This window comes from Fulvia fulva, chromosome 1 (genome assembly GCF_020509005.1).
Source record: "Fulvia fulva chromosome 1, complete sequence".
Lineage (NCBI taxonomy): Eukaryota > Fungi > Ascomycota > Dothideomycetes > Mycosphaerellales > Mycosphaerellaceae > Fulvia > Fulvia fulva.
The window spans coordinates 9,035,000-9,046,178 of NC_063012.1; the positions used below are offsets into that span (position 1 = coordinate 9,035,000).

Sequence of the window (11,179 nt, forward strand, 5' to 3'; positions counted from 1 at the left end):
AGCCCAGGCTACAAGGCTGTATACAAGAAATGGAAGATCAATGATAAAATGTGCTGTTGGCGGTTGTGAACCTCCAAAGGTAAGCGTAGCGGAGTGGAGCTCTCTACCAACCCTTCTAGACTGCAAAGTAGCGTGCGATCCACGCTACCGCTACCCGACGTACAGTGCTTATTATACGACGACATAGGCGTTAGCAACGAGTATATGTTTGCGAGTTCGCCAACAGGCACAGTGCGGTAGGTCACGTGACCCTAAAACTTGAAAGTTGACCAATCAGAGCGGGCACCAAGGCTAGTTGAGGGCTGGTATAGAGCTTCACTCCCTCGCTGACGCCTCACCTACGTACTCGCAAGCTCGTACTCCGGTGTGGCTAGCGCTCGGTTGCTACGCTTAATGAAAGCATTTGGTTGCATCACATCAAGACTTGATCCAAGCATAAGGCCAAACTTTGGTGAGGCAGACAAGTCTGCCAAAGAGCTGCATGATACCATTGCAACAACCTAGAAATCTGTGGTCACAATTGATCTATATGATGCAATAAGGAGTGTCAACAAGCTAAAGCTTGATGAGCTTCGCCCAAACACCCTCAGATACTGTGAATTATTCCAATCCTGGGTACACAACCACAGGATTGCTCTGGATCAGTTCATAGTAACCTCACAGGTGGATGACAAGAAGAAGCTTAAGCCTCTCTTTGATATGCCAGATGGGTACTACAGACTTAACTTTGTGGAGGGACTGAACCATGTTGAATGGCTCAGAACATGGAGGCACAACAATCCTCCAGAAACCACATCCCTGGAGACCATGATCTCCACCCTTAGAAGGGAACAAGTCCTAACATCCATCAGGACTGGACTTGTTAGGGGAGCTTTTGATGATGAGGATCTGTGCACTCAATGCACCCATAAGCACACCAATGCCAATTGCTTTAGGCAGCATCCGGAGAAGAACCCTAGGAGCAAAGGGAAAGACCCTAGGAAGGGGAAAACCCCAAAGCAGAAAGCCTAAGGCTAGAAAGGCAAGGTAAAGGGCAAAGCAGCAGCAGCTGTTGAAGATGATGACCAATCAGAGTCTGACACCCCTCAGAAGCGAGATGCTTTTGATGAAGGGGAGCAATCAGACTTCTGACTACCTCATAGGAGAGCAGGAGCAGCAGTGGCAATGGCAGCAAATGAACTGACCTATAGAAGAGCCGCTGCTGCAGTGCTTAGCCTGCTTATGTCAGACAAAATCTGGGATATAGGCACTTCCTTTCACATCACCAACATGCTGGATGACCTCATCAATATAAGGCGACTGCACAAACCCAAATGCTTCTCCCATGCAGTTGGACGATCCTAGCTGTACATTGAGGGAGACATAGAAATTGTGTTCAAGAACCAATTTGGCCAGAAGCAAACCTTCATGGCCCGCAATGTCCTATACTCCCCAGATGCTGATGCTACATTGATTTCTGCAGAACTTATGTTTAAAGATCATGGCATCTATATAGACAGGCCATCAAACACCCTACTCTAGAAAGGCAAGCCAGTAGGCTTGCTCACAATAGTCAAGAATGTGACTGTGCTCAGGAACTTCCGCATTAGGAGAGCTCCAAAGAGCAAAATCAACAGATCAAAACTGAGAGGCCTTGCAGCACTTGCCTTTGCCAAGCCAAGAGCTGACACCGTTAGATGGCACTAAAGACTTGGGCATATTGGCAGTACCTTGCTCAATGCTACGAAGAGTGCAGTAACAGGCCTTGAAGGAATTGATACTACAGAACTTAGACACTACGAGCTATGCAAGTTGTCCAGGTCACAGAGAGTTGTTTCAAGAACTCCTAGACCCTTGGCACTCTATGCCCTTGGTGAAATTCATGCAGATCTAATTGGCCTAATTGAGCCAGTATCCTCACAGAAGTACAAGTACTGTCTGATGCTCACCTGTGCAAAGACAAGGATGAGATGGTGCATACCATTAGAGAAGAAAGATTATGCCCCTGCAGCAATCAAGGCATTCTTAGCCAAGATGTGGAACTTCTATAAGAAGACCCCTAAGATATGGTTCTCTGACCAAGGAGGGGAGTTCAACAACAAGGAACTTGCCAGGGAAGCCCAGGCTGAAGGCATCAGATGGGATTTCTCAGCCCCATACACTCCTGAGCAGAATGGGATTGCAGAAGCTTCTAACAAGGTTGTGGTGAACAAGGCAAGAGCTATGATGATAGACTCTGGCCTCCCACAATTCATATAGCATTTTGCTATGAAGCATTCATGCTACATCACCAACAGACTCTACAACCTTACCACCAAGAAGATCCCAATCCAGGACTTTGAAGAAGACCTTGGGCTGGGGGTTAGGGAGGTTGACCTGAGCAACATCAGGAGGTTTGGGTGCAAGGCATTTAGAAACTTGGACAACAAGCAAGATTCAGCCAAGTTCATGCCCAGAGCAGAGATATGGTGGTATGTTGGATTCCAGGAAGACTCCTCAACCAACTACCTGCTCTGGAGACTAGTCTGGAATGGGAGGATGTGGACAGATGATTCCAAGTTTGGACCCCACTGCACCTTCAATGAAGACTGCCTATTTGGCCATCCATACCCTGCTGCCCAGCAGGTCGCTCAGGGGGAGCCATCTCCAAGAGATCAGAGCTCCCAGCTTGAAGCGATAGATGATGGGAGTGAAAGAGAAGAAGAATCCACCTCCCAAATGGATCCTGAAGACCCCCTAGATGTCCCAGGAGGCCCCTCAGCAAGTCCCATGGAGCCTCACTCTCCCCAAGGGCGCAATCACATGCCCCAACATGCGCCCCAAGCGCGTCACACCTCTCCACAGAATGGACAGGAGACTGAGCAGCCCCAGGGGGAGCTGCAGCAGCATAGTGACCCAGCTGGACAAAATGGTGCATCAACAGAAGACTCCCCAGAGCGCTAAGGGGAGCATGTGACATTCTCACATACGCCAAGAAGCGCTTCCCCCCAGATCCAGGAAACCACTCCTGAAGAAACTGTCTATAGGCAACAAGACCCAGAGGACTCACCTGACGACCCTGACAACCTCATGACCCCATTCCATCCTCAGCCCCATCTTGGCAGAAGAAAGAGAGGTGATATGGTGGAATCAACTGTCATGAAACAAGCAAAGGTCATTCCTAAGGCCACAAGAAGAAGCACCAGAGAGGGCAGAGCCCAGCATGACTACAGAAGACTTGCCAATCAAGGACTTTCTGCAGCAGCTGCAGAATCTGCACCCAAGAAGGAGAAGTCGAAAGACCCAACTTCCCTCACTAATGCCCTCAGCAGGCCTGACAGAGCTGAATAGGTCAGGGCAGTCAGGAAAGAATTCACATCTCTTGAAGACACAGAATGTGTCCAATGGATCCATATGTCCAAGGTCCCAAAGGGAGGGAAGCTTCTCTCTAGGAAATGGGTACTTCATTACAAGTATCTGCCAGATGGAACCATTGAAAAGCGCAGAGCCAGATAGACTGCAAAGGGATTCACCCAAAGACTTAGGATGGACTATGTCAACACATTTGCACCCACCCCAAGGCATGCTACTGGCAGAATCCTCCTGGCCCTGTGCATAGTGCTTGGCTGGAAGAGAAGGCAAATTGATGTGGAAACAGCCTTCATGAACCCCAAGATTGATAGACCTCTCTTCATCAGACCACCTAAAGGAGCTTAGCTGATCAAGAAGAATGCATCAAACCTGGTCCTAGAGATCAAGAAAGGGTTGTATGGATTGAAACAGTCAGCCAACCTCTAATACTATGATGCAAAAGAGACTCTTGAAGCTCTTGGCCTGAAGAGGACAGATTCTGATGCTTGCCTCTTTCAGGGGGAGGACATTCTTGTCCTCCTTTATATGGATGACTTCCAAATCTTTAGCAAATCTGAAAAGAGGATTGACAACCTCATTGCTGGCCTGAAGAAGAAGTACTCCATCAAGACTGTGGACACCAACCTCTTCCTTGGCATGTATCTGAAGCTGAACAAGAAGGGAGACCTTCTCATCTCCCAGAAGCATTATGCTTTGGAGAAGCTCCAGAAGCATGGCCTTGACCAAGCCAAAAGTGTCAAGTATCCCCTTGACCGCCTGTATAAGAAGCATACCTCATAATGCTCCATCTAGGACTACAATCTGTTCAACACAATGATTAGGGAACTCCAGTATCTGGCCAACCAAACAAGGCCAGACATCTCCCATACCATAAATCACTTGGCCAAATTTCTGGCCAACCCATCTGCAGACCACATTACAGCTGCAAAGCATGTTTGGAGATACATTGCTGGAACAATTGACAAGGGCCTGATCTTCAGAAAGAACTCTTCACTGAGGCCTGAAATCTACACAGATTCAGACTTTTCTGGGGATCCCTCAGGCAGATCCACATCTAGGCTCCTAATCAAGATGGCTGGAGGCCCAGTAGCATGGAAATCTGCCCTCTAGAAGGAGGTAGTGCTCTCTAGCACTGAGGCAGAATATGTGGCCCTCACTGAATGCTGCAGAGAAGTGATGTGGATGAGGAACCTCCTGCAGGAGACTCAAAAGATGACAGGATGGAAAGCATCCCTATCCAAAATCTTTGTGGACAACCAGTCAGCTATCAAGCTTGTAAGGGATCACTCTAACCACAAAAGGACAAAGCATGTCAGGCTCAGGAATCACTTCTGCAGATGGATTCATGAGCAAGGAAGGTGTCATTGTGGTTGAAAATATCCCAACAACCCTTCAGCTGGCAGACTGGCTTACAAAGCAAAAGTCCCCAAACCACATTCTCTGAGAAGGCATTCACGCTGAGGCACAATTTCATTTGTCACTGGATACCATAGGAAATTTCATTTGTTCAAAGCACATTCATTTGTATTAACTTTGGGAGCGATCTGCCCATCCTGACCCATTCCTCTTGCACTTGCTGCACTGGTTGGGATGGAGATGGACAATCAAGTTGGCCATGGACAAGACCCAGAGGAAAGGAAGGTAGTTGTTTCCTCCTCCTGGATGCATCCCAAAGGTGTCAGACAAGCGCTGTGCAGGGTTTCTGGTCATCTGACCAGCGCGACGACCTGCCACAGCCAAACTAGTCCACTCCTTGTTGGGAAGATTCTTCTAGGCAACAATCTCGTTGAAGAGGCTCTTGTCATGGACCGCGACTTCCAGAAGCTTGGTGGCAACTTCCAGATTGACATGCTCCCTCTTGAGCTTCTTGGTGGAGTGCTTGTTGATGGCACGCTGGAGGGTCAGGAGCCCATCAATCAACTTCTCCCTCTCACTCTTGCCAGACTTGGGACTTGAGAAGTTTCCTCCTGTTGGCCTCTGACGCGGGTCATTGCCATCATCTCCTCCAGAATTTCCTCCAAAGACAGCACCTGAGTTGATGGGATTCCAGCCTTGGACCAAGGCCATGATGATCTGCAACTGTTAGCACTCAAGATCACTACTACAAACTGGGACACACAGCTCATACCTGGCAGCTCTGAAGAGCTGTTTGGGATGTTGGAGTGTGTGTGTGTGTGTGAGGTGTTGGCGGTGTGAGGAGTGGTGAGGTGGTTGGTGGACGGATTGGCACTGCAGATGTGGTATGAAGAGGGAAGAGTTGCTGGTACAGGATGCCTTTGGTAACAACCTCCGTAGTTGTGGTTGTCACGCCGCGCACTGTATCGATGACCACTACTTCGGGTCCTTGAGGCGCTCAGTCAGCTCGGAAAGACACACTGACTAATTCCACTCACCAACGGCCACTGGTTGTTTCGTTACTTCCGACCAGGTGACCACGAACTGCGTTAGAGGCGTGAATGTACAACACGCTGCAGAACCACAGCGGGTCGCAGAAGTTGTGAGGAAGTTCGAAAAGCCAGTCTCCTGGAAAATACCATCGTCTTTATCATAAGGCTGATAATACGTGGTGGCTGTCGTAAAGGGACAAGTTTCGTCGTCGATCGTGACTGTACGAAACTCGGTGGAGGTGATGGTGTATGAGTCCTCTGTTTGGTTACCGTAGAGCACAGGGCCTACTCCATCGGAGAAGCCAGAGGCGTGGACATATGGCTTCTTCCTGTTGTCTGATGGAAATCGTTCTCTCTGATGGAAATCGTTCTCTCTGATGGAAATCGTTCTCAGCCGAAGTCAAGGGGGGGTGGGGGCCAACAACCGGGTTTGCGTACCGTGTGAAGCATTTGCAGCGCCGATGCTGGCTGCTGCTAGTATCACTGCTGTCCGGACGAGCATGGAAAGAGAAAGCATGTCCAGTCGAGTCGAGATCATCTGCCTGCCTAGAGACGAGGCCAAACTGTACAAAGGAGATCAAGAAAGACGCTGAACTCGTGCGTAGATGATCCAGTCACGAAGCATAAGTGTAAGATGCCGGTGAACGACTGGGACGCCGGGATTGACGCTGTGCATCATGAGTCGACGATTGAGGTTTCCCATTGGAAGGCTGCGTAGAGGCCGCAGGTAGTGGACCTGCGTACCTTTCGCAGCGAGTCTGGATCTGGAGACAGGCCACAACAAAATCTGCTTCACTAGCTCGATCCTGCAGTACAGACCACATCACAACCCATCTAGCTCTACAAATCTTCAAAATCTTCCGGAATGCCGCGAAAATTGGACAGATTGTACACACTGACGGGTGCTCCTCGTGGTGCGAAGACATCGATGCCCATGCCCTCAGGTGATAAAGACATATCTGAATACATTGCTTCAGCCTTACTCACTTGAGCGGCACGTACTTGGCACGAAACTTTCGCGGCTGGCTGGAAGCTGTGCTGAACTTGGGGAGGCAGTCGTGCAGTTATCGTGCATGCACATGGCTAAAGGTATTTGGTGTTACTGGACGCATAGATGCCAGCAATCTGCACTTTCCTGCAGATGTTGTCCGCAGATCCTCATGACCATACCTGAACTAGGAATCTCGTCCGTCATTCGATGGAGCTTGGATCGTGGTGCCGCAGATACTACACCAAGCTCTGCCAATGGTGTTGTGTCAACCACCTGTGGCTAGATGCCACTGTACGATGTCTGTTGATCACTTACTCGGGGAAGAGCCGCAAGTGTTGGCGCGACATGCGTGTGGACGGTCCGTGGAGTTCCGGTCGAGTTCTGACATCTCTGAGACATCCCTCGACTGACCTGTTCCTACCATCACCCTGACCATGCGGAAGCTATTATCGCTTTCCTGGGGTCTCTGGTCCGCGGTGCTCGTGGTCGGAGCCCTCAACGAGTCAATCCGGCCGCTGTCTCTTCCAGCCAGCGGCTATTGGTATGCTTTCTGCTGTACGTTCCTGAGCGCGGCTGACTTCGTCGTAGGGAGGGAAATGATGGCCAGTGGTCAAAATTCAATCTCCAGATCGGAACTCCTCGTAGACATGGCCCTTTGACGCAGTGGCATCTCGAAGCTGACTCGACCCTCAGCCCAGGTCGTTCGACTGATCACAGGAACCTCCGCCACAGCTGCCAACGTGATTTGGACTGTCATTCCTGAAGGATGTGAGCAAGCGAACCCCGATCTTGAGAATTGTGCATTTGCTCGTGGGGGTTTCTTTCAGCGCAATGCCTTGACCACCTGGAACACTTCCTGACTCGAGAATGACGGCCTGTACGAAATTGTTCTGTATGAAGAGAACAAGCTAGGTCTGTCAGCAAATGCTTACTATGGCTTCGACACAGTCTCTTTTGGTCTTCCGGGCTCTGGTCTGCCGACACTGGATAGTCAGGTCATTGCAGGCATAGCAACGAATGACTTCTTCCTTGGAACGTTGGCTCTGAGCCCTGTCAGCCAGGAACTTCACATCGTATACCACAGGTGCAATATCAAGCGTGCTTGGGACTCTGCGCAATGCGAACAACAGCCTTGTCCCAAGCACGACTTGGGCGTACACATCTGGCGCTGTGTACAAGAGCCCACCTGTCTTGGGCAGCGTGACCTTCGGAGGTTACGATGCCAACAGGATCAATCTAAGTGATTCAAACAGCGTCAGCGTGCCATTCTGGACAGATCCATCACGCGACCTTTTGCTAGGCCTACAGTCCATTACTTACGACACGCTTGGCAGCACACCACTACTCGTGACTGGCGTATACGTGTTCCTCGACTCCTTAGTCGCGCAGATGTGGCTCCCTCTGGACGTGTGTCAGGCCTTCGAGGAAGCCTTTTGGCCTGGAATGGGATAACGTCACCGAACTGTACACCGTGAGCGAAGAGACATTCGACGCTGTTGTCGCAGAACTTTAGCTTCGCGTTCACTGTCGGAGCATTGAAGGACCAAGCGAGCAAGAATACCGTGATCAACTTTCCCTACGCTGCCTTTGATCTGAACATCAGCACTCCGTACTACAACTCAAGCCAGCGATACTTCCCTCTCAAGCGAGCACAGAACGAACGCAATATACTCTCGGTAGGGCATTCCTGCAGGAAGCATATGTCATCGCCGATTACGACAGACGCAACTTCACAGTAGGCCAAGCGCTGTTTCCCTCCATAGACAACATCGTGCCGATCCTTCCGCCTGGCGTGTCAACATCTCGAAAGCCGTCCGGACTCAGCACTGGCGCAATTGCAGGCATGGCAGTCGGCGCGGTCGTTGCATTGGCAGCAGTGGTTTCGTTCGCGTGGTGGTGGCTAGCAAGTAGGAAGCGATCGTGAGAGCCAAAGTACATTCCTGCCTCGACCGACGAGAAGCCTCCGTTGGAGCAGCTGGACAGCTCCTTTGAGCCAGATCAAAAGGGCGTGAATGCGTCGCCTCATGTTGGAGAGCTTCGAGGCGACAGTCGGTACGGAGGCCACTCTGAGCTTTCGTCTGTGCATCACAGGTCAGAGCTGGCTACGAATGCAGGCGACTTGTACGAACTGCCCGGCCACGATAGATGTGAGCTTGCGGCAGGTGGCGTGGCTGCTACTGAGCTGGAGACGTCGCACCGAAGGTAGTCGTCGGTGATATCAGCCTTTTGCAATTCGCAGGAACGGTGGACGAGCGTCACAAATCGCAATGTGATGGCGGTGTGGTCACGGCAGTCAGCCGACGATAGCAGCTCGGTGCCGACTTGTGCCCTCCTTCCTTCTTCTGCGATGGAATTTGTTCTTCGTGCATCCCAATGTAACAATTTGGCATGATGTGAGATGACAAGCCGTGTGACAGCGATGCACTGCAATACCCGAGTACCTGGGTTGCAGAGCGAGCATCTCCGGAATGTCGCATGGCTACATTCTCTGTGATCACCGCAGGATGCACTTCACCTCCTCGTCCTGTGTGACCGGTGAGAGATATGCTTTCAGTCAAAGCAACGGCAGAAATACGTTCCGCCAAAAAGTTGGATTTCAGATCTGTCATGTTCTAGATCACAATCGTCAGCACGTCTGGGGGGCGTAGGTGATGATCGTGGAGAGAAACAAGGCACACTCAACAACACCCCGCCATTGTGAGTCGGCGATGCAGGAGGAAGCGCAATCGAATGCTGGTAATAGGTAGTATTCGTCACATTACATGCTCGTGTCCAATAAATCGTTCGTAATGCTCGGCCGTCTACTATGACTGGGTATCTCGATAAGGCCCGACTGCAATGCTGTGTTTCTCATCGTCGTCTTCTTAGACGTTCTGCGCAGCTCGCTCACTGCTGTTGTCGACCTTTCCGCGCTTTTCACGGCCCTTCTCCGACCATGGGAAGTGGGCGACTGGGATGAGGAAGAAGGAGTTGCTCGAGTCGGCCATACCGGCAAAGGCGTTGTACCTGGATCGTGTTAGCGATTGGCATGCGCGGATATTCAATGACACTTACCATGCAGCAAAGGCAGCGATGATACCGAAAGCACCCCCAGCACGGAGGAGTGGGGTGTTGGGTCCTTCTGCGTTGAAGTCGAGGTAGGCAATGGCCAGGAACAAGAAGGCCAAATCCAGTGTGAAGAACAGGAAGAAGAAGGCCACAGTTGATCTCAAAGTCAATAGCAATAGTAGGAAGGTAAAGATGAACCATCCCTGCGGATCGTTAGTATAGCTTTTGGCGAATGGTGCAATCCAGCAATTCTTACCATCAAGTAAAGACCGAAAGAGTTCATGAATGGCGCAGGGCTCTCTGCTTCAAGTGTCGAAATGATCTGGAAGCCACCAGGCGTGAGGATGATGGCAGTACCGATCCAGAAACCACCGTATGAGGACAGAGCAGTAGCACCAAAAGTGTTGCCAACGGCCATTTCCCTGTAGGTTTGTCTTAGCCATGTACGACCATTCCGGGCTCGCAACGATACATACCACATGCCGGCAAGAAGCTGGCAGAGACCGCCGTATGCGAAAGCAGCACCAATGACAATGTTGGGCTCGCTGAGGCCGCGGGTGCCCAAGTTGATCAGGGACAGGAGGAAGGTGGTGAGGGCGAAACCGCACAGTCCGAGAGGAGCCGGGTTGGCGAACTTGCGCTTCTCGGTGCCTCTGTAGAGACCTGGCTGAAGCTCACCACCGAAGGCAGCAAGACGCGCCGAGTCGCCGGTGTTGATGTGTGCGAGAGGGTTGCCGCCATAGTCGTATGGCTTGCGCTGACCAGCGCCCGCGTGGTCGTGAGTGGCAGTGCCGTTGCTGCCATTGATGTGCTCGGCCTTCATCTCGTCGGACGACATGGTGAGGTGTGCCCTGTTGGGGTGGGATGCTAAGGATTGCTGCTCCGACTCCAGCTCTTGTCCGGTGAAGTGACAAGAGACGCGAAGGTAGTGGTGATATGTACAAGGTGCAACAAGGAGAGCACGACGATCGGGAGCGCGTCGCCGACCTGAGCTATATACTATACACCCTCGCCAGACTTGCTCGGCGGTGTCGAGAGTGCGAACAGGCTAGGAAGCGCTAGCTCAACGATGCACATTGATGCTGCCGGAGTATGTGGGGTTCTGTCCATAATCCATGCCTACTGGAGAAGCTTTGGTGAGTGGATATGGGGACGGCCAATGGTGGTAGACGAGCGCGGACACGGCAAATAATAGATTGGGACGCCATCAGCAGCGCAGGAGGGAGCACTGGGCGATCGTCGACGATGCTGCGATGGTGCCGTCTGACCATGGCGCCAGATGCGAGAAGTGCGTAGCGAAGCTCTGTAGCGAACGTTGAACAAAACGCCTCGTTTCCACTGTTTGCTGCGGGCGGACTTTGGGGGAACGCTTCACTGACAGCAAGTTGCGACTGAATCAATGCATGTCATGTGGTGCTGGGTA

At 51.3% G+C, this 11,179-nt stretch overlaps 5 protein-coding genes across 5 annotated transcripts; 3 read left to right on the forward strand and 2 right to left on the reverse strand.

Annotated features, from left to right (window-relative positions):
- Window positions 1-2,013: 2,013 nt before the first annotated feature.
- On the forward strand, window positions 2,014-2,922 carry CLAFUR5_01814 (uncharacterized protein; the record flags this gene model as incomplete). The annotated part of the gene is made up of 2 exons (XM_047900962.1): window positions 2,014-2,184; window positions 2,239-2,922. The coding sequence occupies 2 exons, from the start codon at window positions 2,014-2,016 to the stop codon at window positions 2,920-2,922; spliced, it is 855 nt and encodes a 284-aa protein (XP_047755326.1).
- A 933-nt stretch (window positions 2,923-3,855) lies between these two features.
- On the forward strand, window positions 3,856-4,110 carry CLAFUR5_20133 (uncharacterized protein; the record flags this gene model as incomplete). Its single annotated transcript, XM_059462970.1, has 1 exon — window positions 3,856-4,110. The coding sequence occupies one exon, from the start codon at window positions 3,856-3,858 to the stop codon at window positions 4,108-4,110; it is 255 nt and encodes an 84-aa protein (XP_059318872.1).
- A 990-nt stretch (window positions 4,111-5,100) lies between these two features.
- CLAFUR5_01815 (uncharacterized protein) lies at window positions 5,101-6,674 on the reverse strand (the record flags this gene model as incomplete). Its single annotated transcript, XM_047900963.1, has 4 exons — window positions 5,101-5,403; window positions 5,459-5,673; window positions 5,724-6,091; window positions 6,562-6,674. 4 exons carry the CDS (start codon window positions 6,672-6,674, stop codon window positions 5,101-5,103), a joined length of 999 nt encoding a protein of 332 aa, XP_047755327.1.
- A 468-nt stretch (window positions 6,675-7,142) lies between these two features.
- Window positions 7,143-8,914, forward strand: CLAFUR5_01816 (uncharacterized protein; the record flags this gene model as incomplete). The annotated part of the gene is made up of 8 exons (XM_047900964.1): window positions 7,143-7,249; window positions 7,297-7,349; window positions 7,402-7,524; window positions 7,609-7,744; window positions 7,806-8,099; window positions 8,134-8,203; window positions 8,312-8,584; window positions 8,636-8,914. 8 exons carry the CDS (start codon window positions 7,143-7,145, stop codon window positions 8,912-8,914), a joined length of 1,335 nt encoding a protein of 444 aa, XP_047755324.1.
- A 658-nt stretch (window positions 8,915-9,572) lies between these two features.
- CLAFUR5_01817 (Acetate permease A) lies at window positions 9,573-10,594 on the reverse strand (the record flags this gene model as incomplete). The annotated part of the gene is made up of 4 exons (XM_047900965.1): window positions 9,573-9,714; window positions 9,763-9,959; window positions 10,013-10,178; window positions 10,233-10,594. The coding sequence occupies 4 exons, from the start codon at window positions 10,592-10,594 to the stop codon at window positions 9,573-9,575; spliced, it is 867 nt and encodes a 288-aa protein (XP_047755325.1).
- Between the last annotated feature and the right edge of the window lie 585 nt (window positions 10,595-11,179).